Source organism: Pantherophis guttatus, chromosome 11 (assembly GCF_059756535.1).
Source record: "Pantherophis guttatus breed Tessera chromosome 11, ASM5975653v1, whole genome shotgun sequence".
Classification (NCBI taxonomy): domain Eukaryota; kingdom Metazoa; phylum Chordata; class Lepidosauria; order Squamata; family Colubridae; genus Pantherophis; species Pantherophis guttatus.
In genome coordinates this window covers 19,621,328-19,643,903 of record NC_142073.1, presented here as the reverse complement: position 1 = coordinate 19,643,903, position 22,576 = coordinate 19,621,328, and the positions used below count along the sequence as shown (strand labels likewise).

At 44.7% G+C, this 22,576-nt stretch overlaps 1 protein-coding gene and 1 long non-coding RNA gene across 2 annotated transcripts in view; one reads left to right on the top strand and one right to left on the bottom strand.

Annotated features, from left to right (window-relative positions):
• PLA2G15 (phospholipase A2 group XV) overlaps positions 1-6,911 on the bottom strand; it is a 31,161-nt gene extending 24,250 nt beyond the window's left edge. The window contains exon 1 of the mRNA XM_034425442.3: positions 6,672-6,911. Within this exon, the coding sequence (XP_034281333.1) occupies positions 6,672-6,879 (208 nt within the window). The 5' untranslated portion in view covers positions 6,880-6,911. The remainder of the gene's footprint in view (positions 1-6,671) is intronic.
• Positions 6,912-16,224: 9,313 nt separating this feature from the next.
• On the top strand, positions 16,225-21,120 carry LOC117670335 (uncharacterized). The gene is made up of 3 exons (XR_004592624.3): positions 16,225-16,320; positions 20,811-20,899; positions 21,002-21,120. It is a non-coding gene; the product is annotated as an uncharacterized LOC117670335 (long non-coding RNA).
• Positions 21,121-22,576: the final 1,456 nt, after the last annotated feature.

The window sequence follows — 22,576 nt, the reverse complement described above, 5'->3', positions numbered from 1 at the left end:
TGGAGTCACTGAAGCAGTCGGCGTGAGCTTCAATGGACTCCAGAGGATGGCAGAGGACAGGAAGGCCTGGAGGAACCTTGTCCATGGGGTCGCGATGGGTGGGACATGACTCTGCAACTAACAACCACAACAACAACTGTACTGCTTCACAGTACTTTACAGCCCTCTCTAAGCAGTTTACAAATGTCAGCCTATTGCCCCCAACAATCTGGGTCCTCATTTTACTCACCTCGGAAGAATGGAAGGCTAAGTCAACCGGTGTGGGTCGAACTGCTGGTGGTCAGCAATGAGTTAGCCTGCAATACTGCAATCTAATCACTGCGCCACCAAGGCTCATCTAAATGAGATTAGCAGAATAAACAGCCTTCACAGAAGAATTTATGGGTACCCCTGTCATGTTTGGGGGGGGAAGCAAGATTATTGACAGGACAGCAGCAACCACTGGCATTGCCACAACCCTATATCTCTTTTTTGGATTCCCACACAGCTCAATGGGATTTCAACATTGCAGCAACCCACACAGGATTTGCGGTTTGTATGTGTGCAAAGGGAAAGCAGAAGTGGTGACCGCGGAAAGGCAATTCATCCCCTCCTGCGTGGACTGTAATGTTTCAATCCATTTTAGAGCTTTATAAATCTCTTGGTGGCCTCCTGTCCATTTAACAAACAAGCCAGATTCCCCTTAGATTTTTTCAAGATTTGGGGCAATGCACATTCAGCTAAACTAAATGAAGAGAAGTTAGGCTTTCTATACCAATAGAAAATGACATTAACGTGTTTTGTTCTGTTAGAGAACATTGCTTCACCATATATTACTATGCAAATGGCAAAGCACCTACACACAACTCATCCTATTGGAAAAAACACTGTTGTAAATCTTCTTTAGTAGACTTTTTATACATATTGTCCTAAGGACTGCTCTGAAGATTTCTTCTTGTACTTCCAAAAGCTACTAACGGAAGCTTCCCAAAAGTCAGATGATCATAAACAGCCAGTTTAGTGTAGTAATTAAGGCACCAAACTAGAAAGCGGCAGATGGGGAGTTCTAGTCCCGCCTTAGGCTTGAAAACCGTCTGGGTGAATTTCATCCAATCAACAGGAGACAATGAGTTTTAGTCCCGCCTTAGGCATATAAGTCAGCTGGGTGACTTTGGGCCAATCATCAGGAGATGGCAAGTTCTAGTCCCGCTGGATGACTTTGGACCAATCACCAGGAGACAGTGAGTTCTAGTCCCACCTTAGGCATGAAAGTCAGCTGGGTGACTTTGGGCCAATCATCAGGAGACGGCGAGTTCTAGTCCCACGTTACGCATGAAAGTCAGCTGGATGACTTTCCGAACCAGGAGCATTTCACCCCTGAACTAAGGGTAGCCGTGTTCCAGTATTTGAGAGGCCTCCACAAAGAAGAGGTCAATTTATTTTCCAAAGCACCAGAGGACAGGGCAAGAAGAAACAATGGATGGAAACTAATTAAGGAGAAGAGCAACCTGGAATTAAGGAGAAACTTCCTAACAGTGAGAACAATTAACCAGTGGAACAGCTTGCCTTCAGAAGCTGTGGGTGCTTCATCAGTGCAGGTGTTTAAGAAAAGACTGGACAACCACTTGTCTGGAACAGTATAAGATCTCCTGCTTGAGCATGAGGCTGCACTAGAAGACCTCCAATGTCCCTTCCAGCTCTATTCTGATTGTTTTGTTTTTTTCAAGCAAAAGCAAAGTAGACATGAATTATCCCTGAAGAGTTTTATTTACCGATATTCAGAAAAGCCATTCTATAACTGGAGAGAATAACTAATGAAAACTTATTTTCAGAAAGGCTGGAAAACCTCCAGTGTGGTTAGCCAATTAGAAACATGATACAGATAATTAGAAATTGTAGACAACTATTATCTTGAAACTGATTAAGAATTTAAAGCTCCTGGGATACCTTTGCAAAGTTCAGGACAATATTGTTTTCTCTCTTTTTTTTTTTTTTCCTCTCTTGAAATTTATTCTCCCCTGGAATACTTGAATGACGTTTACTTAGGCAACAAGTCTGTTTTTCCAAGAATTGTGGAACATTGCACCCTTCACTGTCCATCAAGAACAGTTCACAGAACTACGTATGTGAATCAACATACGGTTACTCAGCAGGTTATTATTAGAACTTGGGGACAAGCATATGACATGTAGAAAAAGATATCAACAAGAAACAAAATCTAACTAGAAAGAAAATAGAAGCCCCAGAATAGAAATACCTGTGTTTCAGAATTAGATGGTAGCTGAATAACATCCACATGGGAATACAATTACATTAAAGCAACCTTAAATTTGTTCAACCATTAATTCATGCTCCCTTCTCAGATGCTCATCCCCAGTGCATGTTGTCCTCGACTTACAACAGTTCTTTTAGTGACCGCTTAAAGTTACAATGAAGTTGATTTTCACACTCACCACCTTGGTAGCATCCCCAGGATCATGTGATCAAAATTCAGATGCTTGGGAACTGGCTCGTACTTATGACCGTTGCGGTGTCCCGAGGTCATGCAATCACCTTTTATGCAATCTTCTGACCAGCAAAATTAAAGGGGAAGCCAGATTCGCTCAACAACCGTGTTAGTAACTTATCAACTGCGGTGATTCACATAACAACTGTGGCAAGGAAGGTTGTAAAATGGGGCAAAACTCACTTAACAAATGTCTCTTCACAGAAATGCTGGGCTCAATTGTGGTCGTAAGTCGAAGACTACCTGTATTATTATTTTTTCTTCCCTTTAAGCTCTAAGCAAGCAGAAGAGGGCAACCAAGAAGTGTTCATCGGAGTAAAAAAGAAAAGACAATTTTGTTCCATAAATAGGGATGAACAAAAAAATCAATGGGAAAGCCAACTCCTGCTTTTTCTTCTTGAGAAGCCCCCATACCTGAATGCCCAGCCAGACTCGCACTATGCCACAGCTCCCCCTCCACCATAGCACCCACCCAGGATCCCGCCTGCATCCATGTTGTAACACAAACACGGGTGACTCCTGAGCCACTTGTCATGGACTTCCAACTTCCCACTGGCTTCTCCACTGACTTCGTGGGAAGCCGGCAGGACATCACACAAGTCAGGTCCTCACTTAATGACAATGGAGACTTCCTCAGGATTGTTGTCGCTAAGCCATGCTGTTACATGATGCTTTATGACTGCTTTGCTCAGTGACAAACTCGGGTCTCAATTGCCATGGCAACCAGGCTAAAAAGATAAATGGAGTCCCCTACGGATTTTACTCCTCTAGTCGGTGCAAACTTTAGGGGGGGTGCTCATCTCCATTTCAAGACCATTGAGCCAGCACTGTCCAAAGACATTTCCGTGGTCACGTGACCAGCATCACATCAACATAGCGCTGTTATCTTCCCACCAAGGTGGTTAAGGAACGCATGTAGAGCTTCAGCTTAATGTTAGGTGCACTTCCTTCCAAGTCCAGGAAAGAATGACCCAAACTCCATGATTTATAGAGAAAGGTACTTTTACTAGAAAATGAAGTGAACGCAACCAAGGAAAGCTGAAATTAAAGCAATAGGCGCGAAAATTGCATATAGAAAGCATCCCCTCCCACTGTCCATCGTAAATCATCCAATCCAAAGGTCTCCCAGGGGTCAGGTGGAAGCACGTCTGGCAGCGTCATCAATCAGGAATGCCACGACGGTTGACCCGATAACTTCAAAGATTCAGTTTCGTTTCTTCCAAAGTCCTTCAGCACGCTTCCCCCCCCCAGGCCCCCTAGCTCTCCCCCCTCCCGTTTCTTATGGCAGCCAAAGCAGTAAAAGCGGAGGCTGACAGCTTCTAAGACAGCGGTCCCCAAACGTGGCCACTTTAAGGCTTGTGGACTTCAACTTCCAGAATTCTCCAGCCAGCTAAGCAGCCAAGTTTGAAGATCTCTGTTCTAAGAAGTCTCTCATCCCCTTAAAGATACCTCTTTGCTAGAGGGGTCCATGAACGGAAAGGAAGAAAACAGTGTACTCAGAATGAGGGACTCTGCAATCTCTGGCAGCACTGTGGACCTCCCACTCTAATGAGGATGCTGTCTGGCATTTTCCTTCCCCCAAATCCAGCCTCCTTTTCTTATGAAATCCACACCTTCTTCCAACAGATCAAGTTCATCCTGTTTCTCTTTTTGGGTAGTTCTACCTATTAATGGTAGTTTCTCTTATTTTATTTTTTTTCTTCCAACATTCGGTTGGTTGGAGAAATAAAACACGACTTCCCTAATGAAGCATTTAATTTAAATAAAAATAACATGACTTAAAAAACAAAGAAAGGTTTGTTTTTTTTCAGGGCTTACTTAAGCTTCGGACAAAACTCCAGATCTTGAAGTGTTCTGTTTGGGACTTGTACCCAGAACATATTTGCATATACCAACCCTTTGTCTGGGCACTCAACTATCAAGTGTTTTCTAACTCAAAAATTTGAGAGAAGAAACTAACACTGTCCCATAAATCAGTGTAAAACTTATATATTTGGATTCTTACAGAAGCCAGTTACTTTTTTTTAAAAAAAATCTAACTCATAACAGAATGCTTGGTTACTGAATTATAGTCCTATCTTGATCATCTGCCTATCACATGATGCATATAATCTTATTTTCACCATTTTCAGCCTCAGATTAAATGCCAAAGCATTTTTTTCCCATGAAGACAAAACAATAAGGAATAAATAACTGAAGAAAAGGCATCCATATATATATCTTTTTCATGAATTCAGCAGCTCATAATTTAAATATATAGTTCCTTTTATACCTAGTTTAAGGGAGAAAACAACTCTTTCTGTAAAACATTATATTTAGCAAAAAAAAAAAAAACCCAAAACATCTTAATTTTTTCTGTTCATCTCTGTACAATAAAGCCTACCAGTGAAATAAAAAAGGTGATTTCTACTTAGGGTCATAGTCTGAAAATCAACAGGCATCACACATTTCTGCAAGGAAAAACTTGTGTGATAGGAATTTCCCAATACAGAGCAGATGTTCTTATAAATCAATCGTTTCTCTTGGAAATATTGGAGCCTGGATGTAGACCGTAAGAGAAGTTAAATAGTTTAGTGGAGTTAAAAGCAGCCTTTAAACATGACACAGAAGTAACACTGATACCCAGATACCATAGACAGACTGACCTGTGTTTCACATTGCATCAATATTATAGCCATTACCAGAATTACAGACATCCGTCCCTAGCTTCAAAGATAAGCAGATCTTCCTTTTGTTTTATTTTCTGTTTTTTAACTTTAAGCACAAAAGCAAAACCAGCATTTTAAACAACCAGGGTCAAAATCAGAATGGAGCTGGAAGGGACCTAGTCCAGCCCTAAACCTGTTTTTAATGCTAGGATTAGTCCTGACTGCAGGCTTTGTTTGCCAATCAAGAAAGCATCTCATTTTTTCCTCTCTAAAGAATCCATTTCTGGATCCGGAAAGGGTAGAAGCTACTCCCAAGAAGAAATAAATGACTTGTAAAACCTGCAAGGTGTTTGGTAGAGGTAAGTAACCCTGGCTGGCTCCCCTTCCCACCATCAGTCCATCTCTCAGCCCAATTGTATACAGATTAACTTGGGTTGCTTCTTGGCTTCTGTTCCTTCCACCCACCCACTCACCTCCCCCCCCCAAAAAAAAAGTTTAAGCCATAAACCACCAAGAGATACCCATTCTGGTAGATTACACTGAACCAAATTTTTAAAAAAACCATATGCATATTAACTGCTTTCCCACCGACTTTCTTTTTGAAAAGGATGGGGAAACCCCTCCAAGTTCAACTCCAATTAAACTTAGGTTGCAACCACCGCCGCCCCCAAGAAGGTAAGGTAACAGTAACAGAGGTGGAAGGGAGCTTGGGAGGTCATCTAGTCCAACCCGCTGCTCACGCACTTGTACTAGGGATTCCAACCGCCGAACGGCCGACTTTTCTGATGTTTTTTAGCCCGAGCCACCTAGTCAGCCCCATCCATCCATCCATCCTTCCTTCCAATTACTCCATAACCCCAAATTAGCCAAATCGGCCCCAACGAATAAAATTTAAGTAGGCAAGGAGAAGAAAACAAAGAGACAAACCCAGATACCTTCACGCCCAGCCTATTTCTAGGCAAGCCGCGGTTGTTGTTCCGAAACTTGCAAAGAGCCGCGGCGTGTTTGCGGTCGGAGCGCGCGTTTCCCACGACTCCCTGCGTGCAGCTTTTTTTTTTTTTTGCCCCGAGTCAAGGCGGTCTAGTGTTTTCACCATGCACACGCGTGGGGGGGGGGCTTACCCTGACCTTATTTATTTATTTTTGTGGGGGGTGTGGGTGTTCTTTCTCACGTCGGGATCCCTCCCCCCTTTGCAAAGCAAGCAACCCAATTAAGGTAACAAAGAGTTGGAAGGGACCTCGGGAGGTCATCCAGTCCAACCCCCCCATCTCTGCTCACGCAGGAGACCTTTGTCCTAGGGATTCGAACCGCCGAAACGGCCGATCTTTCTGATGTTTTTAAGCCCCTGAGCCCCCTAGGTCGGGACTCGTTAGGGGTCGACACGCGTTATTCGCCATCCCCACGACCTGCAAACCCCGCCTGCGCTGACCCACCGGCTTGCAAAAAAAAAAAAAAAAGACACCCAAAATTGGGATGAGAAAGGAAGGTTGGAGGTCTCCTCGGAGCTACTTCGGGGACCCAGCCCTCCCGCCCCTTACCCAGCACGATGGGGGGCCCCGGGATGCCAGTCCTGCCCCGGGGCGGTCCCGGAGTCACGGCAGGCGGCTGGGAGCAAAGCAGGAGCAGCGTTAGGAAGGCCAGCGGGGCTGCCGGGGAGAGCCGCCAAGCGGACGGCGGTCGCCCCATCGCTTTCGGACTGGCGAGCGCAGCGCTAACGGAAGAGCAACGACGGAGCTCCGCCCGCATCGCCCTCCGGAGGCGAACTAAGGCGGAGCGCGCCGAAAGAAGGCGTGTCGCTCCTTAAAAGGAGAGGCGCCAGCCAATCCGCTGCTGCCCCGGCTTTCTCGAAACCAATGAGAAGCAAAAAGGGGCGTTCCGGACGGGGGTGGTGGTGGGGGAGCCTCGCCTCGCCTCGCCTCGCCTCGCCTCGCACGCGCCTTCCTCCCGCCTCTTTTTTGGAAGCCCATCCAAGATTGGCGAGTTGAATGCGGATACATCGATGGAAAGTCCCTCCTCTCCTCCCCCCCCGCCAACAATCGATCGCCGATCGAGTCGATGCGATTTGACGTCTCTGCAGGGAGATGGGATTCCTATTTTTTTTTATTTTGTTTTTCTAGGCGTCCTTAGTGCATATTATTATTATTATTATTATTATTATTATTATTATTATTATTATTATTATTATTATTATTATTATTATTATTATTATTATTATTATTATTATTATTATTATTATTATTTATGCCGCGTTAGTTTAATTCTGTGTTGGCTGGGGAAATTCTGGGAGTTGAAACTCCACCTTTCTTTGCCTGGAAATGTAATATGAAATAGGAAATTAAATATAATAATAAAATATATGAAGCGGTTTTTTATGGGAGATAAGCCATTGTTAAATAACTGTTAGATGAGAATAATAATCTAAAGGGATGTAATAAACTGTCAAATAAGAGAAATGAGATAACCTGTAAACTTTGGATAGGGGATTAAGCACAAAAGAATTGGAACCGATCGACACACTTTCTGTAATTGTAATGGATGATGTTGTTTTATGTTTTGTTTTGTTTAAAAAATAAAAAGAAATTCAAAAAAAAAAAAAGAAAGAAAATCCACCCTTCTTAAAGTAACCAAGATTGGAAAAACACAAGGTTGGTTTTTAAAAAAAATTGTTTTGCATGCCTTGTTTTCAGGCTATCACGTGCTGGTTTGTTAACCTGTTGTATCCTATTTGGTGCCTCTCTCTCTCTCTCTCTCTCTCTCTCTCAACCCCTAAGAGTTTAAAGATGCTCGGGATTGTGACCCTGCATGTGAGTGAATAGATAGAGCTCTGGAATAAACTGTGAATAGGATAGGATAGGATAGGATAGGATAGGATAGGATAGGATAGGATAGGATAGGATAGGATAGGATAGGATAGGATAACAGAGTTGGAAGGGACCTTGGAGGTCTTCTAGTCCAACCCCCTGCTTAGGCAGGAAACCCTAAATACTAAACTAAATATTTAGTTTTTCCTCCTCCTCCTCCCTCTTTCTCCCCTCCCCACCCTACTAATCTTGAAAACTTGCTCACTATGCTGGACATTTTCTGTCAGTCTCTGAATTTTGAAATTCTGGCTCAGGATCTAAGAATGCATTTTGTATTGCATGCATGCAAAATCATTCTTCCCCTGTGACTCTCATTAAGCAGCTAAAAGGAAGACTTCCTGATAAATCCGTCAAAGGGTTCATTCACTCCTTTGAGTTGAGGAAGAGTTCCAAGTATGTGGTTGGACTCAGAGCTCAACTATGCTGCAGAAGCCACATGAGACAACCTCATTTCAATTAAAACAATTGGTTGCCCCACGGAGAAAACAGATTGCATGGAATGTTACATGGACAACGATGCAACTGTTCAAGAGATAATTTTTTTCTCCAGCCTAAAAGGTAAAGGTTCCCCTCTCACATATGTGCTAGTTGTTCCCGACTCTAGGGGGCGGTGCTCATCTCCGTTCCAAAGCCGAAGAGCCAGCGCTGTCCGAAGTCGTCTCCGTGGTCATGTGGCCAGCATGACTAAATGCCAAAGGCGCACGGAACGCTGTTACCTTCCCACCAAAGGTGGTCCCAATTTTTATTTTTCTACTTGCGTTTTTTACATGCTTTCGAACTGCAAGGTTGGCAGAAGCTGGGACATTTGGCTGGTTCACAAATTTAAACAGTGTTTAGTCATTTCAATTAAATTTACAATTTCCATATTTCCTTTTTGCCATATTTATTCCTCATCTATTTTTTTTTAAAAAAACCAATATTACCCTTCATCCTCATCTCTAAATCAAATTCATTTTTCCCCTTCTATTCTATATTATACCCCTTCCCATTGTCATCTATTTTTATATCCATCCTCACATTGGTTAATTATGTAATATTACAATTGTTTAACACAAATTCAACATTTTAATATAAATCAATTAGCTATATAACAATCTTTTTTTGTATATTAATCAATATGAACATGAATATTCCAATTATTTCCATGCAATCCAATTTCTTACAAATCAATTAATTATATTTACCAATAATAACAAACCAAATAATTTTCCCCTCTTATGTTACTCATTTTCACATCTTAAACTCTCCCAATAACCCACATAGTTTTGCCCATATAATCCTCCAAATCACAATTTAATCATTTCTACTTTCATCACAATATATAATTAAAAATATTTCAATCATTACAATTTCCCATTGTTTGCACCTACCTTTTTTGGTGAGGAAAAAGAAGAAAAAGAAATCTCCCTCTGCCTCTGCCTAATTTTGCCTGGGTGCAGCAAACAGCAAACGGCCTGTTTTACTTTCAGTTTCGTTTTCAGCATAGCTTGATTAGCACAAGGGAAAAAAAATCTGCTCCAGCAATTTACCTTTTTGCAACAAGCAGCAAAGACCTGCACAAAACAGCTGAGAGCAAATCAGTTGAGAGTCGGGAGGCCGATCTAATCAACGGGCTAATTAATCTATGCTGAAGCTGAAAGGAGCTGTTTTTTCTTGCTGTTTGCTTGAAAGGAGGTAATTGCTGGGGGGCAGAGGCCAAAGGGTGGGGGCCAGTGGGTGGGCGGGGCTACATTCGGTGTATAAGACGCACCTAAATTTTCACCCCCTTTTGGGGGGTCTTATACTCCGAAAAATACGGTAATTAAAATTGTAAAAAAGTTTTTGCTTCTCATCCAAGAAGCTTCTTCAGTTTTAACTGACTGGTGGGGAATGGAAGGATTTCGTAAACCTGGGTGATTGAGAATCTCCATAGACATACAGGTAGCCCTGTTCTTATGACTACAGTTGACCCCAAAATTTATGTTGTTAAGTGACACGTTGGTTAAGTGAGTTTCCCCCCATTTTACAGCCTTTCTTGCCACGGTTGTTAAGTGAATCACTGAAGTTGAGAAGTTAGGAACATGGTTGCTAAGTGAATCTGGCTTCCCCATTCACTTGGATTGTGAGAAGGTCGCAAAAGGTGATCACATGACCTTGGGACACAGCAATGGCAGTGGTGGGATTCAGCCAGTTCGCACCACTCTGGGAGAACCGGTTGTTAACTTTCTGAGCAGTTTGGCAAACTGGTTGTTGGAAGAAATCATTAGGGCAGAGAACCGGTTGTTAAATTATTTGAATCCCACCACTGAGCAATGGTCATAAATATGAATTGCCGAGCATCTGAATTTTGATCTCATGATCCTGGGAATGCTGCAAAGGTCATAAGTGTGAAAAACGCTCATAAGTCACATTTTTCAGTGCCGTTGTAACTTTGAACGGTCACTAAACGGACTGTTGTAAGTCAGGGACTCCCTGGTATGAGCAGGCATCATCTCCAATGTGTAGGATCAAGGTAGCCAAAGACTATCAGCCAGGCTAAGAAAGGACGATAGGAGTTGTGATCCAATACATGTGAAGCAGTGATGAAATTCAGTTTTTTTTACTACCGGTTCTGTGGGCATGGCTTGATGGGCGTGGCTTGGACGTGGCAGGGGAAGGATACTGCAAAATCCCCATTCCCTTCTCCACTCCTGGGGGAAGGATATTGCAAAGTCTCCATTCCCACCCCACTCCAGGGGAAGGATACTGCAAAATCTCCATTCCCACCCCACTCCTGGGGAAGGATATTGCAAAATCTCCATTCCCTCCCCACTCCTGGGGGAAGGATGCTGCAAAATTTCCATTCCCACTCCACTCCTGGGGAAGGATATTGCAAAATCTCCATTCCCTCCCCACTCCTGGAGAAACGATATTGCAAAATCTCCATTCCCACCCCACTCTGGGGCCAGCCAGAGGTGGCATTTGCCGGTTCTCCGAACTACTCAAAATTTCCGCTACCGGTTTTCCAGAACCTGTCAGAACCTGCTGGATTTCACCCCTGATGTGAAGGGTTTGCACAAGGAGATTTCTTACCCTGATATCCTGTCTACTCCTCCTACATTTATGAGTACATACAGTTGCCTTCATGGGCCCTGAGTAAATGGGCTGCAGGAACATTTGAGATGATCTTTGTCTCTTGCATAATTTTTCATCATTCAAACAAGTTTGCACAAAAGGCGCTTGGGCTGTTTTTCGGGTCCCTCAAATGATGCAACCAAGTGGCTCCAAGTGATTCACAGGTGCCAAAACGATGTCTGTTGCCACTTGTAGTAACTGAGAAACTTCTAAAATACGCTCCTTTCCTCCAGATTGTTGGATTTATTTATTTTTTTAATTTGATTTATATGCCGCCCTTCTCCAGAGACTCAGAGCGGCTTACAATGCGTTAAGCAATAGCCTTCATCGTTTTGTATATTTATACAAAGTCAGCTTATTGCCCCCACAAACTGGGTCCTCAATTTACCTACCTTAGAAAGGATGGAAGGCTGAGTCAACCTTGAGCCTGGCGAAATTCGAACCTGCAGTAATTGCAGACAGCTGGTGTTAATCACAATGCTATCAGTCTGCTGAGCCACCAGGCCCCTTCTCCTTTGTCACGGCATTTATTTATTTATTTATTTATTTATTTATTTATTTATTTATTTATTTGTTTGTTTGTTTGTTTGTTTGTTTGTTTGTTTGTTTTGTCGCATTTGTATGCCTCCCCACTCCCAAGGGACTCTGGGCGGCTCACAACAGAAAATAAAACAATGCAACAATATCCTATACAAAAGTTAAAAAGAAGACATTAAACCATTAAAACGTTAAAACAGATACACTCCAATTTGTGGCCGGGTCTCGCAAGATCACTATAACGAGATCAACGGCCCCAGGCCTGCCGGAAGAGCCAGGTCTTCACCGCCAATAGGGTGGGGATGGTCCGGACTTCAGGAGGTAACTGGTTCCAGAGAGCTGGGGCAGCCACAGAGAAGGCCCTCCCCCGCGGGCCCCGCCAGCCGGCATTGTTTAGCTGACGGGACCCGGAGGAGACCGACTCTGTGGGATCTTACCGGTCGCTGGGAGTATGCGGTAGAAGGCGGTCTCGAAGATAGCCTGGCCCTGAGCCATGTAGGGCATGGTAGCCTCCACCCACCTCTGCATCTACATTGCTTTAAAAGTACAACTATGGGGGGGGATATAAAAATAAGGCCGTTGAAGTGCTACCCACCCATTTTTCAATCAACAGAAACTTATTCTGGCCTTCCCCAGTGTTGATCTACTCGTTCTTTGTTTCCAGTCATTCAGCTTTCTTCCAAGATAATAGGGGACAAAGCAGTGGTGAAATCCAATTTTTTTTACTACGGGTTCTGTGGGCGTGGCTTGGTGTTGCTTGGTGGGCGTGGCAGAGGAAGGATACTGCAAAATCCCCATTCCTACCCCACTCCAGGGGAAGGATACTGCAAAATCCCCATTCCCTCCCCACTCCTGGGGGAAGGATATTGCAAAATCTCCATTCCCACCCCACTTTTGGGCAAGCCAGATTTTCTGGTTCTCCGAACTACTCAAAATTTCCGCTACCGATTCTCCAGAACCTGTCAGAACCTGCTGGATTTCACCCCTGGGACAAAGCCTAACATAACATCTGTATTTTGAGGCTGGCGTAGGTCGTAATTGGCACAAGAGGTGGGGTTTTCTTTTTGTTTTTGTTTTAGAGAGGTATTACTCCTCTAGCACTCCTCCTCACTCCAGGACTCCTCCTCCAGGTTTTGCCTCGAGGTTGACTCCTGAAGACTTTCCCATAGATGGGTAATAGCCACAAGGCAGTGGAGATTTGAGATTGGAGTTTTCCTTCTCCTACATAAATTGTCTTCCAAGGCTAGTGGACACCATCTAACCGGTTTTTCCCACGCACACAGCTAACAAGACTTCCCACTTACACTCAATCAAACAGCCACTCTCCCCTCCCCGTAGAAACAAGCAGATTCATTCATGAAGTGAACTGGAGGACTTTCCTCCCTGCAGTCACATGATTCACTCACTCAAACAGACATTCCCCTTCCCCCTAAAAACAAGCAGATTTGCCCATGAGGAGAGCTGGAGCACCTTCCTCCCAGCAGTCACATGATTCCACGAGCTGGTGAAAACCGACTCTAAATGTTCCCGCGGTTTTCACCTAATTAAAAGTAAAAGTTCTTTCACTTTCTCTAAACAATCAGTCACACGGTCCAATCAGGATACAGTCCAGTTGCTAGATGACTCCAGTCCAGGGGTGAAATGCTACCGGTTCACACCGGTTCGGGCAAACCGGTAATAATAAAAACTACCGATTCGTCTGAACCGGTATTTCCGACGATCAGCTGTGCTGCGCGATTTATATACCTTCTATATACCTTCAAACGGCTCCTTTTTCCGCACGAAATGTGCGTTTGGTGTGCACTGCGTATGTACACGCAAACAGCGGGTGCTTGGCGTGCACTGCACATGCATGCACAGCGTGCATTTCGGTGGCAACCCGAAGAGAATTTCACCACTGCTCCAGTTCCCTCCTTCCGGACACCTGGTGGGAACGTCCTTGCTTCCCAAGAGAAAGTATTTTATTTTGGCTACAGCACCCCAGCTATCTCTACTTCCCCCTCCCTTTTCCACAGCTCCAGTTGTGGCAGCACTGAAGCCCCAAAACGGCCACGGCCAAGTCAGCTTCAAGGTTGACAGGATCAACATTTCAACACGAAACTTCCAAGAAATCCAGGCGAAATCTAGACGAGCTTAGTAAGTTTCTGCTTATTTTTCTTACGTTTAATGTAAAGACTTGAAACTTCTGATTTCTCATGTATAGATAATGTCACAAACTCTTGTAATAGACTCGTCTCCCTGAGTAGGCATCAGGAAATTTCGAGCTGAGGAAGCAAAATGAAATTCTGGTGAAAGGAATAATTAGGCAAATTGGGAGGAGCTCAACTTTTTTACTCAATCAACTTTTGCACTGCCATTTTAAATTAAGCAGGATCTCACGGTCTCTTGCTCAATGCAACCGAAGCATCTGCTAATCTTTCTTCTCCAGACAAACTGTTCCTTGTCAGCTCCCTAAGATGATGTTTTGGATAATGTCCCGAAAACATCTAGGTTGTAAAATAGTTCTAGGAAGATTGCTTTGTTTGGAGAGCCTGGGGGTTGAAAGAAAGGGTTTGCTAGACCCTTGGATCCTATCAAACCCAAGTCCTTCTCTGCTAATTCTTGACAATAGAATGGCTTGGCAACCTCACTACTACCTGAATCGTGAATGTTCATAGTGTGCTTATTATCTCATCTGGACTATTGTAACGCTCTCTGCATGGGGTTCCCCTTGGGGTGCACCCGGAGGCTCCAACTGGTGCAGAATGCGGCCGCGCGGGGGATTAAGGGAGCGACGGGGCGCTCCCATGTGACTTCTCTCCTGCGCGAGCTGCATTGGCTTCCAGTGGACTTCCGGGTGCGCTTCAAGGTGTTGGTGATCACCTTTAAAGTGCTCCATGGCTTAGGGCCGGGGTATTTGTGAGACCGCCTTCTGCCACCAATTGCCTCCCACCGGCCAGTTCGCTCCCACAGAGAGGGCCTCCTCAGGGTGCCGTCAGCCAGACAAGGCTGACCCCCAGGAGGAGAGCCTTCTCTGTGATGGCGCCTACTCTCTGGAACAATCTACCCCCAGAGATACGAGTGATCCCAGACCTCCGGACTTTTCGTCGGGCCCTTAAAACCTATTTCTTTCAGTTAGCCGGGCTGGCCTGATTTTATATTGGTTTTTAAAATTGATACTGATTTTAATTGAAATGTTTTAAATTATGGGCCAAACTTTATTTAATTATTTTAAAACTATTTTAACTTTTGTGTACAAATGTTTTATTTTTGGCTGTTCACCGCCCTGAGTCCAAAAGGAGAAGGGCGGTATAGAAATTTAAATAATAAATAAATAATAAATTAGACTAGGGTGAGATATATTGTCTTTGCAGTAACATGCAGAGAGCCAGTTTGGTCTATTTACTCTAATAGACTCTATTTACTGGGCTCTAATGGTAAAGGCAACTAGGCTAGAAAATCAGAGATGGTGAGTTCTAGTCCTGCCTTAGTCATGAAAACTGTCTAAATGACTTTGGGCCAATCACCAGGAGATGGTGAATTCTAGTCCCACCTTAGTCATGAAAACCAACTGGGTGATTTTGGGCCAAGCACTAGGACCGTGATGGTGAACCTGTGGCATGGGTGCCAGAGGTGGCATGCAGCGCCTTCTCTGATGGCACACGAACTGTGGCCTAGTTCAGCTTCGCCCTGCATGGGTGCACACCTCCCGCTGGCCAGCTTGGTTTTCGGGTCTCTGCCCCACGTGCACAGGGGGCAGGGTACATGAAGGGGGCCATGTGGGCATGTGTGGGGGTGAGGCACATATGGGGGTGCACATGCATGCATGGAGAGGGTGGGGCACTGTGTGGGATGCACGAGCATGCGAGTAGGGGCAGGGGGCATGCATAGAGGTGCGGGGGTGCAGGGCACATGTAGGGATGTGTGGGCATGCCCAGGGGCACAGGGTGCATACGCGGGGCATGCATGCACATTGCATTTGGAGGAGCTGGCCGCGGGTGCGCGCATTCACACATGTGCACGCTCTTTGGGCACTCAGTCCAGAAAAGGTTAGCCATCACTGCACTAGGAGATAGTGAATTCTAGTCCTGGCTTAGGCACAAAAGTTAGTTGGGTGATTTTGGATCAGTCACTTTGTCTCACCCTCACAGGGTTGTTGTTGTGGGGAAACTAGGAGGAGGAAGGGGTATTAGGTATGTTCACCACCTCTTTGTAAAAAAGCACAAAAAGACATCGAGAATTTTGTGTCCAACGTTCTTTGATAAAGTTACAGATATAAAATACACCCACTGTTGGATTTAAAATTCAACAGCACGCCGTATTTCTGTAATCATAAACACTTGCAAATTTTCAGATGGCAAAATTAATGTAGCATTTCGTTTGGTCTCTAGCAAAACTTCCAGAAGTGATTACAACATAGAAACTAAAGTTGGACAAAGTCTTTTCTTTAACCAAGATAGTTAATTTTGCCGTCTCAGCCTGTTCCAATAATTTCATCATCCATTTTTCCGATCTGTAAGCCTCTCCGCCTCTGTGCATACAAAGGTCTCTCTCTCTCTCTCTCTCTCTGCAATATTTACTGCAATTTGCTTCTTTGTTTATTCCTTAAACAAGGAATTGCTGAATAGCTGAAGCACTTTGTAAAGGAATCCAGAGCTGACCTTGGGAAAAGCAGAAGAAGGGGGAAGGGAGGAAGAAGCAAACCATTAACTGGAAGGTAAGGATCAATAATCAAAGGTTATGGGGACCTGAGATAGAAGGAAGCAGGAGAAAGAAACTCAAAATATTTCAGCTCTTTGAGGCTCACCAGTTCCCGACTCTAGGGGGTGGTGCTCATCTCCGTTTCAAAGCTGAAGAGCCAGCGCTGTCCGAAAACGTCTCCGTGGTCATGTGACCGGCATGACTCAACGCCAAAGGTGCACAGAGCGCTGTTACCTTCCCACCAAAAGTGGTCCCTATTTTTTCTACTTGCATTTTTTACATGCTTTCGAATTGTTAGGTTGGCAGAAGCTGGGACAAGTAACGGGAGCTCACTCCATTACGCACCACTGAACTGCCGACCTTTCGATCAACAAGCTCAGCGTCTTAGCCACCGAGCCACCGCATCCCGTACAACATAGAAACAAGTAATTGATGCCTAGCATCTTTCTCTCATTTCCAGTCTTCTCCTCAGGCACTGATATTTGGGATGGGTAACTGCATAATCCTTCTAGCTGTAAACTGAAGGGATTTGACCCAGATAAGAGTGAGTCACATCAGCAAGAAGGAGCCAGAGCAACTGTTGCTAAACAGTTCCTGTGCAAACAAGAAAAGCGCCATCATATTGTCCTGGCCTTGGACTGTAGCAACCACAGAACCCCCTTTCTGGTGATAAGAAGATATCTAGTTCAGAAGGAAAGAATAGAGTCAGTAGAAATAAGTTGAGATATGTAGTTCAGGGTTGAACTGTGGAGTCTTGTTCTCCACAATAGAAGCTACAACAAAACTCGGAGGGCACCAAGGATTCCACAGAAAGAAGTTATGTTGAGTTGGTCAACAAAGAAATCTTCCTGAGCTTGATCTGACTACATTTCCCATCAATAATATAATCACCAGGGATTATATAGGTTACGGTTGAACAAACCTTGCTTGGGGAATCTAGCTTCATGTACATGGAATCTGGGACCTAGTGTTGTGGTCTTCAGCAGAGCTGGTGGCAGACTCAGACAGTGAGGAGGTTGGGGAGGAACATGGGCCAGTCCTGGAGTCTGAGGAAGGCTCTGATGAGGGCTCTGCGTCTGAGGCAGAGATGGGGCCAGGGCCGTCTGACAGTTGTCAGCTGCCTTTGGAGTTGGACATCAGTGGGGCAGAAGAATAGCTGGAGCCTGTTCCCAGTGTGTGAATGTGCAGAGCAGCCAGAAGGGAACAGCTAAGGAACAAGGGCCAACTGAGGAGTAAAGGCACAGGTGGAATGGTGATTGGCCCCTCCCATAGGGAATAAAGAGGAGCGAAAGGAGAGGGGAGTTTGCAGGAGACAATTTATAAGGGGGAAGATCCGTTCCTGACTTCTTGCCAAGTAATTGCTGCTACAGCCTGGCATTTGGAAGATATCGGCCTGGCAACTCTCCAAGCCTGATAAAGATCTGTAGTTGTGAACTCTCATGAAAGACTGTTTGCCAGGACTTTGCTGGAGAGGAATTCCCTTTAACCTAAATAAAAGAGATTTTATTGGAGCGAGGAGTCTGCTTCGTGGTTTGGGGAAGCCTAGGTCAGGACACCTGGCTCAACAACAATGAGGGGCATCTAGATGTCGTAGTGGACTACCACTTGGTTATTAAGACCAGCTGCCTGCAATTACTGCAGGTTCGAATCTCGCTAAGGCTCAAGGTTGACTCAGCCTTCCATCCTTTCTAAGGTAGGTAAATTGAGGACCCAGTTGTGGGGGCAATAAGCTGACTTTGTATAAATATACAAAAAGGATGAAGGCTATTGCTGAGCACATTGTAAGCCGCCCTGAGTCTCCAGAAAAGGGCGGCATATAAATCAAATTAAAAAAAAAAAAAACTTAAGTATGAGCCACCAAGGTGCTACAGCTGCCAAAAAGGCCAATGTAAGTCCTAATGTCAAGACTGAACCACTTTGCTTCTTCCAAACCTAATGATTTTCGACTTGCCAATGAACTTTGGGGAAGAGAAATGGAACGTGGAGAACATAGGCAGAGATCGTAAGAACTTGGAGCCAGCAAGGTCACCGCTGCAGGTGCTAGGGCCTGGTGGCTCAGCAGACTGATAGCATTGTGATTAACACCAGCTGTCTGCAATTAAAAGTAAGTTCGAATCTCCCCAGGCTTAAGGTTGACTCAGCCTTCCATCCTTTCTAAGGTAGGTAAATTGAGGACCCAGTTTGTGGGGGCAATAAGCTGACTTTGTATAAAATATACAAAAGTATGAAGGCTATTGCTTAACGCATTGTAAGCCGCCCTGAGTCTCCGGAGAAGGGCGGCATATAAATCAAATTTTAAAAAAAAATGGAGCGTTCTCATAACAAAAGACTGTCTCCTAATTGGACAATGCCATTAGCCAGGGGTGGGAGAAGGAGGAAGCATTGTTTAACTGGGCAAGCACGATGTACCAAGGCTGCATCAATAGAGGGAGAGTATCAAGATCACATGAAGCATTAATACCAGTGGTGGGATTCAAAACTTTTTACTACCGGTTCTGTGGGCGTGGCATGGCTTGGTGGGCGTGGCTTGGTGGGCATGGCAGGGGAAGGATACTGTAAAATCTCCATTCCCACCTCACTCCAGGGGAAGGATACTGCAAAATTTCCATTCCCTCCTGATCAGCTGGGACTCAGGAGGCAGAGAATAGATGGGGTGGGGGACAGTCAGAGGTGGTATTTACCGGTTCTCTGAACTACTCAAAATTTTCGCTACCGGTTCTCCAGAACTGGTCAGAACCTGCTGAAACCCACCTCTGGTTAATACCGTTCTATAAAGCACTGGTAAAACCGTGCTTCCAATTCTGGTCACAACGATACAAAAAGATGTTCAGACTCTTAAAAAGAAGGCAGAGAAGAACAAGGAAGATGAGTAGGACCCTGGAGGCTAAAACATATGTGAGGGTGAGACAGAGTGACTGGCCCAAAATCACCCAACCAACTTTTGTGCCTAAGACAGGACTAGAATTCATTATCTCCTAGCGCTTGGCCCAAAGTCACCCAGATGGATTTCATGCCTAAGCCAGGACCAGGACTCATGGTTTCTCGTTTCCAAGCCTGGTTGCAGGAATTGGATATTTCTAGTCCCGTTACAGTGAACTTTTTCCAGACCAAGTGCCCAAAGTGTGTGTGCGAATGCACGCATATGTGCCCAATCCCTCAAAATGCAATGTGCATGCGACTCCAGTGCATGCACCCCACCCCGACACATGCGTGTGCCCCCCCACATACCCTGCTCCTGGATGCGCGGCCCCCCTGCACGCCCCCCCGCCCAGTGGTGGTTTGCTCCCGGTTCGGTCCGGTTCTATAGAACTGGTAGTAAAACCAGTGGGAGGCTCCGCCCACCCGCCATGACATCATTATGGGCGATCTGTGCATGAGCAGAAACTCCTACGCATGTGCAGAAATGCGTACGTGCGTTCCCACTGCGAACCGGTAGTAAAGGTAAGTGGAACCCACCCCTGATGCACGGCAGAGACCCAACAACCAGCTGGCTGGTGGGAGGCACACACGCATGCACAGCAGAGCTGAACTGGGGCAACGGATCATGTGCTCACAGAGAGGGCGCTGAGTGCCACCTGTGGCACACGTGGCATAGATTCACCATCATGGGTCTAGTCTAATGAAAAGAAGGACTAGGGTGGACAATTATAGCAGTGTTCCAATATTTCAGGGGCTACCACAAAGAAGAGGGGGTCAACTTATTCTCCAAAACACCAAGGGCAGGACAAGAAGCAATGGGTGTAAACTAAACAAAGAGAGAAGCAACCTAGAACTAAAGGGACATTTCCTGACAGTGAGAACTATCAAGTAGCGAGAATAGTGATAGTTGATAGTGAGAATCAATAGAACGGCTCGCCTTCAGAAGTTGTGAGTACTTCAACACTGGAGGTTTTTAAGATGAGATTGGTTAGCCATTTGTTTGGAATAGCAATAGAACTTAGACTTATATACCACTTCACAGTGCTTTAGAGCCCTCTCTAAGTGGTTTTACAGAGTCAGCCTCTTGCCCCCAACAATCTGGGTCCTCAATGGTATAAGGCAGGGGTCAGCAACCTATGGCTCCGGAGCCGCAAACGGCTCTTTGGGCCCTCTGTTGTGGCTCCCTGCAGGCAGAGACAGAGATACAGAGAGAGAGGGAGAGAGAGAGACATAGAGAGATAAGAGGGAGATAGGGGGGAGAGGGAGGGAGGGGAGAGAGAGAGATGTCAAAAGGATTTTGTGGTTCCTGGTGTTTTTTAACAACTGATTCTTTGCCCTAATGACCGTCTGGGTAGGCGTGGCTAGGGGGGCTGACATGTGACTAGTGGAAGTGAGTGACATCGAGTTGGCCACGCCCACCCAGGTTTTGTGGCTCCCGGTGTTTTCTTTTCTGTGGGAAACGGGTCCAAATGGCATTTTGAGTATTTAAGGTTGCAGATCCCTGGTATAAGGTCTCCCGTTCAAGGACGGGATTGAACCCCCAACTCTATCGCTCCCTTCCAACTCTGTTATTCTCCATCCTGTTAGATTTAGCAAGCAAGAAAAACCACACGGAGTCGCAGAAGCTTGAGGAAATTCATTGAATAAATGGCAAATAACCAGGCGGGCACCACATAGTAAGTCAAAATCAGACAAACCACACTTAATATGCATTCAAACAATGTGTGAATCCAGAAGTCTCTGTCAAGTCAATACGCTTTGCGCCTCTTTTCCACCAGGTCTTATTTTGTGGAGGAAAAAATAAAAATAAGCAATGGAATAAGAGCAAAACAGGAAATGAATGCTTCACCAGAGGCTCCTCCAACACGCAGACACATACCTCTCACGGATTTGAAATGATAATCAGGTATTCCAAACGATGCCTCTTTTACCTCTGTAGTTTAAATATTATAAATTTCAATCACATTTCCAACAGGGCCAAATAAAGGGATAAATATTTGTCTATTTTAAAATGAAAGAATAAAATGTTTACTTCTTACAGCAATGAAGGTGAAAGGGGAAAGATAAGAAGAAAGGAATTGTTCGCCACGTTCTAACATTCTGGGTACTTTCCCATCTCCAGTCTGGTATCACTGGCCTTTCAGAGATATGATTTAATACAGCAGATAAATAGGGCTGCTATCTAGGTAACCCTGATAACATTGTAGTCTGATGGCTGGAGAAAAGTGAGTTAAATGCCTGTGACTCATTTTCAGCACTTAAGAAGTCCTATTTAGTCTTCACAAAGGTTGGGTAAGATAGAAAAAGGCAATTGTCAAGCGCCCAGGAAATCAGGAGATCCAAGCAGTTCAAATATAGTGAACACTGCATTCAGTTTTGATCGCCACAATGTAAAAAAGATGTGGAGACTCTAGAAAGAGTGCAGAGAAGAGCAACAAAGATGATGAGGGGACTGGAGGCTAAAACATATGAGGAATGGCTGCAGGAACTGGGTATGTCTAGTTTAATGGAAAGAAGGACTAGGGGTGACATGATAGCAGTGTTCTGTGATCTCAGAGGCTGCCCCAAAGAAGAGGGAGTCAAGCTATTCTCCAAAGCACCTGAGGGCAGGACAAGAAGCAATGGGTGGAAACTAATCAGGGAGAGAAGCAACTTAGAACTAAGGAGAAATTTCCCTACAGTTAGACCAATTAATCTTGCCTCCAGAAGTTGTGAATGCTCCAACACTGGAAGTTTTTAAGAAGATGTAAAGTAAAAAAAAAAGCTTCTGATGATCACGCAGCTCAGCTGGGATCGTCAGAGGCTTTTAAAAGCATTTTTTCTACAACCTCTTCGGCCGAAAAGGTTGTGAATGCTCCAACACTGGAAGTTTTTAAGAAGATGTTAGACAACCATTTGTCTGAAGTGGTGTAAGGTTTCCTGCCTAAGCAGGGGGTTGGACTAGAAGACCTCCAAGGTCCCTTCCAATTCTGTTATTCTATTCTATTCTATTCTATTCTATTCTATTCTATTCTATTCTATTCTATTCTATTCTATTCTATTCTATTCTATTCTATTCTATTCTATTCTATTCCAATGAGTATAAAGATTTATTGCAAACTTAAGATCTCTACAAGAATCTGGCCAACTAACAATCAAGACAAATGAGCAGGAGATAAGAAAGGAATTCAAAGTGGGCTGGGCTTAGATCTCTTGTGGGCATGCAGGGACTCGTGACTTATGATGCATTTAACCCTTCCCTCGGGCTCAGCCGGGTCATCTCCTAAGCAATACTCTTTTTCTCTCCTCTGAACTGGAGCGGTTGTTGTGATTCTACAGTATGTAAACTCATCCTGTCTCATTGGTTGTGTAGT